This window comes from Aricia agestis, chromosome 13 (genome assembly GCF_905147365.1).
Source record: "Aricia agestis chromosome 13, ilAriAges1.1, whole genome shotgun sequence".
Classification (NCBI taxonomy): domain Eukaryota; kingdom Metazoa; phylum Arthropoda; class Insecta; order Lepidoptera; family Lycaenidae; genus Aricia; species Aricia agestis.
This window is the reverse complement of record NC_056418.1, coordinates 2,983,426-2,988,519: the sequence shown is the minus strand read 5'-3', so window position 1 is coordinate 2,988,519 and position 5,094 is coordinate 2,983,426. Positions and strand designations below refer to the sequence as shown.

Here is a 5,094-nt window from a genome sequence, read left to right as displayed (position 1 = left end):
GTCCCTTCGGCGTCGTTACAACCGAAATATACTGTATATATAAGTTGGAGTGTCTGAGGTTTTACGCTTATCATTAACACGTATATTGTTTACAAATCGCATTAAAATCGAATCACCCGATAGTAAGTATCAAATTTTGTTTGTTTACATTAACAGCACGACAAGTTGAGACAAGTCCGGCCGCCGCGCGATTTGTGTTGGAAGTTTCGTATGTAGGTATTGATTTGAGCGACTGCTTATCAAATATTATTACAATTTTATTCTAATAAAAGTAGTTAAAACGTTAAAATAGTGTTTAAGATAGGTATAACGTTTCTATGTAACGAAAATATGTAAACATGTGTCTGAAAGGCAAGCTAATGCTTATTACGACAAATATAATAATATAATTTATCACTTACCTTTCGTCATTGCCAGGTAAATAGAAAAATGATAGGTGTTTATCCCTTCTTTTACTTGATTTGCACCCATCTACAGCACATAAAGTACCAGAAGGCATCGTAAGGCGCGTACGAACGAATTAAAATGTAAAAACACCCGTGCGCTTCGCTCGCGACAACCGCACTGAGCTTGGGCCTCCGGTGGCCCGAGACCGCTCGGTCGGGCGGTAGGTAATTATAGCGCGCAAGTACATGGAGTGACGGAGGCCCATAGCTATTCTGAAATAGTCACAAGCGAAGTCGCCTGTGAATTCGCAGCGGAATTAGCGCTACATGAACAATCGGTATTCAGAAACAACGTGAAATCGACACTAGCGCCGCCCGGGCGGAAACGCAGGTGAAGTGAACTAGATAAAGTGAGAACTTGACAGTTGTTATGAGGATTTGGTATTCAGAAATAAATTCCGCCGCTATTTCAGCAGTCGCTTCGAATCCACTTACGAATTCATCTGTCAGATTTTAGGTTACTAAATTTCTAGTGAAATCTTGTATTGGTTGGTGTTTGTGTTTGGATTTTCATCGTTTTATAAACGTAAGTGACGACTTTTTAACTATTATTGATTATGTTATTCATTTTGCAAACTTATAGCTTCATAAACTACTAAAATAACTTGACAAAACTTTTGTTTTTATCAAAATTTTGTTTGTATTTTTATCCAACAATTTACACTTAAGTTTATTATCTTTTCGTTAATAGTAAAATTTAAAATAATTACTATTTACAATAAAATAACTATGTGCCGAAATAACTATGTGCCGAATTACAAAGTCTGAAACTACTTAATACCTATTTTTTCAGATGTCACGCTCCTTTCTTCTTCTGTATTTATTAAAAGAAGCCAATGATTTGGATTTATTTGCATCTCGACGCCAAGCTCGGCGTGTCAGAAATCTGCCCCTGCTGAATAGAGGAGATGACTATGTGCGCCAATACCGCCTTAGCGAGGACATGATAGAGGAGTTGCAGGAAGAATTATCTAATCTCGTCAGTACTAGGACTAGAGGAAGTTTGAGCATTAGGTTAAAAGTAAGTATTTAATGATAAGACATCCAACTTACTAATTTATTGTAGGTGCATAATAAATAGGTAGTTACTTTCTTACTTGTCTAACTCATTATAGTTTAAACTTGTAAATAACATATAATATAGATTTCCTACTAATTTCACCTTTATACATACCTAGGTGATAACTGCCTATATTATATACCTGCAGCTGCCTACACATAACATAATAACATTACACCTTCTTTTCAGTTACTGTGCACTCTTGCTTTCTTAGCCACTGGGAGCTACCAAAGGATTATAGGAAGGAATATAGGTACCTTTATGTCCCAACCATCAATATCAAGATCTATTGATGAGATAGTAAGATTGCTAAGTCAGCCGAGTATAGTACGGAAGTATATACGCTTTCCCCAAAATTCAGCTGAAAGGACAAGACTCAAAGAAAAGTAAGTCTTCAGGTATAAGATATCTACTTTAATTAAGTAATTCTACATAAAGCAAATACTTTAGCAACAAATTATGGTATCTAGACACACACAACAGTTTGTTCACCAAGTTCTTAAATAAATCTCGCTAAAATCTTTTTTCTCTTACAGGTTTTATGAAAAGTTTGGCATACCAGGTGTCATAGGTTGTATCGATGGGACATTTGTTGCAATAATAAGACCGCGACAAAATGAGGATAGGTTTTACTGCCGTAAAGGCTTTCATGCAAGAAATGTTTTATTGGTAAGTTCTGCTTAAGAATTTCATTAAAGTAAGTATCCTACCAATTACCTACTTACTTAATGTTTTCAGTTTTTGTGTATTTCAGATCACAGATGCGGATTTAAATATATTGCATGTGGATTCTTCGTTTGGTGGAGCTTCACACGATAGCCACATATTTAATAACTCGCCAATAAAATCTCACCTCGAGCAACTAATAAATTCTGGAGAGACTGCATACTTACTAGGTACTAGTACTAGAACCACTAGTTTCTTAACCTCCAAAACTTTCTTAATCAACTTTCTTAATTGAGTATCATTATAGTACCCAGTACTCAGTGCCTTCTAGTTTCATAGAAGTTATTTGTTTTAGGTGATTCAGGTTATCTTCAACGGCCCTATTTAATGATCCCGATAGCCAATGCAGAAGACAACAGTCCCGAAGAGCACTACAACAAATTGCATGCAACAGCTCGAAACAGTGTCGAACGTGCTATTGGTGTTCTGAAAGGTCGTTTCAGATGTCTTCTTGCACATAGGGTCTTACATTACGCTCCTGATGTGGCTGGGAGAATTATTACAGCATGTTGTGTTTTGCACAACATGTGTAATAGAGCTGGTATGCCTGCACCAGTTCTCAGTGTAGAAGAGGCCAGAAGGGAGATTTCAATGCAAGAAAGGGAACAGGTGGCAGATTCCCTTCTTCAAGACCTAAACATGGGTAGGGCAGCACGTAATGACTTAGTCAATGTTTTATGGCGAGGGCGGAGATAGTTTATTTTGTAGGTGCGAAAGGTTTAAAAATATAAAAATAACTCCTTTAAAATATGTATTTATTTAAATTAAGCTAAGTATTTTTTTAAGTTAAATAGCTATACTTGATAGTGATATTTTTACAATATACATTTTTAATTCTAAATTAAACAGTAAATAATTATTAATTTTTAAGTATCTATGTGTTAACATAACAGTCTTCTAATTTTAGTCTTGTACTAACATTATAGAAACTTAACTAATTAAAACAATAATATTATACAATAAGTACACTTGTAAAAAGTAAATAAAAATAACATAAGTCGATAAAATTTTTTTTTTTTTGTGCCTGTAACCTAATGACTATTATCCTATTCTTTGAATTTACACATTACTATGACTATGAGTTATGACTTACCTATTATAATCTACCTACTTAAAGTAACTAAGTGTTGGTTCTATTTATGGCATCTGCCAAAGAACTCATGCCCGCGCCTAATTTCCCAACAGCATCGATTATATCGCGTTGGTACTCCATAAAATGTTCCATGACGGAAACTAATTTTTCTTCCAAATTGACGCGTCGAGTATCCAACTCGAGGAACTTATGAGTGACACCAACGAGTTGCGTCCTCCTTTGTGCCGGAGGTGAGGACGGCAACACTCTATTTTGCACGAGTCTTCTTCGGCATCGAGGGCGTCTAGGGGCTGGAAACATTTTAAATTGTGTTAAGTAGCTGGTACTTACTAAATACTACCCTTTCGACACATGTGACCAAAAACGCAAAATACCAATAGGGAAATACTTTTTATTTTTTAATTTTCTATTCGTTTATGACCAACCGTGAAATACAAAAAACGCAAAAGGGCAAAACCATTTTTTTGGATCTTGAAATGCATTGCAATCAAGTTGGCAAAACCTTTTTTATCATAATTAATAAGCTGGCACAAAGCAATAAAAAACTTTCCTAAAGTATGAACCTTATGTCTCAGGTAGTTAAATTAATGAGCGCCGATCCGACCAAACAAATCTTGTTTAGTTGGGTTGCCTCTGAGTCAAGTGGGTGCTGATAAAAAAACTATACTCACTTGATGTAACAGATGGCGGTTGACGACTTCGACGTAATGGAATGCGTTCTGACACATTTACTTGGACACTATCAGCATTCTCCTGAAAGAAAAAAAAAGAGATTGAATCACTTTTGATGGTTTTTAAATATTTTATATAAAAACACAGGGTAAATTACAAGGTTAACTGAAACATAATAACTTACAGTATTATAGGCTACTGGTACAGTTTCTGGAGACATTTCTTGATTTTGCAACCTAATGTTTTCATTCTCCAATTCATGATCCATCTAAAAATAAAATATGAGTTCAGTAGATTCTGATTTACTTTTCATTTATTTATTATATTTTTTCATTTAGCCAAAAACTTTATTTTTCATTTCTTAAGAAAGGTAGTTAGGCATAGGTATACTTAGTTTGTACTTACAATAGCGTTCAAATTATTTCTCTCAGCATTGTCTATTACTATTTCATTAGGTGTATAATCCTGCAATTAAAATAACACTTTCTAATTGATTGTAAAGAAAAGGCGACTGTTGAAATAAGCTCTGCATGTCGGATATAACTTTGATTTAATAGAGTATCTATTTTAAAAAGAAAAAAAACACTGTTTAATTTGGCAGAAAAATGAAATAGGTACTTATACCTAAGAATAGCCTACTCTGGAATTGTAGAGGTTTGATAATTGATAAACATATTTTAAAAAAAGCAAATTTCTTACCATTGGTTGTTCTAAAAGAACGCCGGATTTCCCAGGTATTGGCTCTTCGTAGAGCCCTCTTGCCAAAATAGATGGACTTTCACTTTCTTGATTTTCTGATTGCTGGAATTAAAAATAACAACAATAAATACTGCAAGTCGCACTCAGAGTAGATACTTTAATGATTCAATCTTATCATTGCTTACAAAAGGTTCTATTCTTAAATGTGTATCACCAACTGCAAAACCTTCACCACCCATCAATGTCAAAATCCTTTCCTCGACTTCGGTCAATTCGGGGACTTCAACATTTCCACCACCAGTTTGACGTCTAGCTCGAGCTCGAGCAGCAGCCTTTTTTTTTATGAAACTTTTTTTGTCATTCCAGTACTGAAAATAATAATTAGCAATTTTTAACGA

At 34.7% G+C, this 5,094-nt stretch overlaps 2 protein-coding genes across 2 annotated transcripts; one reads left to right on the top strand and one right to left on the bottom strand.

The window, feature by feature from the left end:
- The first annotated feature begins 656 nt into the window (after window positions 1–656).
- Window positions 657–3,015, top strand: LOC121733428 (putative nuclease HARBI1). The gene is made up of 6 exons (XM_042123686.1): window positions 657–972; window positions 1,240–1,467; window positions 1,696–1,892; window positions 2,043–2,175; window positions 2,261–2,402; window positions 2,528–3,015. The coding sequence occupies exons 2-6, from the start codon at window positions 1,240–1,242 to the stop codon at window positions 2,926–2,928; spliced, it is 1,101 nt and encodes a 366-aa protein (XP_041979620.1). The 5' UTR covers window positions 657–972; the 3' UTR covers window positions 2,929–3,015.
- Window positions 3,016–3,296: 281 nt separating this feature from the next.
- On the bottom strand, window positions 3,297–4,225 carry LOC121733432. The gene is made up of 3 exons (XM_042123695.1): window positions 4,182–4,225; window positions 3,997–4,078; window positions 3,297–3,615 (listed from the first exon to the last, which is right to left on the bottom strand). The coding sequence occupies exons 1-3, from the start codon at window positions 4,215–4,217 to the stop codon at window positions 3,353–3,355; spliced, it is 381 nt and encodes a 126-aa protein (XP_041979629.1). The 5' UTR covers window positions 4,218–4,225; the 3' UTR covers window positions 3,297–3,352.
- Between the last annotated feature and the right edge of the window lie 869 nt (window positions 4,226–5,094).

Bases quoted from the DNA above. Each gene is read 5' to 3' on its own strand.
- LOC121733428 (XM_042123686.1), top strand. From the start codon at position 1,240: ATGTCACGCTCCTTTCTTCTTCTGTATTTATTAAAAGAAGCCAATGAT. The intron at 2,176-2,260 runs GTAAGTTCTGCT...TGTGTATTTCAG, and splicing joins ATGCAAGAAATGTTTTATTG to ATCACAGATGCGGATTTAAA. The intron at 2,403-2,527 runs GTACTAGTACTA...TATTTGTTTTAG, and splicing joins AGAGACTGCATACTTACTAG to GTGATTCAGGTTATCTTCAA.
- LOC121733432 (XM_042123695.1), bottom strand. From the start codon at position 4,217: ATGTCTCCAGAAACTGTACCAGTAGCCTATAATACT. The intron at 4,079-4,181 runs GTAAGTTATTAT...TTTTTCTTTCAG, and splicing joins TACCAGTAGCCTATAATACT to GAGAATGCTGATAGTGTCCA. The intron at 3,616-3,996 runs GTGAGTATAGTT...AAATGTTTCCAG, and splicing joins ACCGCCATCTGTTACATCAA to CCCCTAGACGCCCTCGATGC.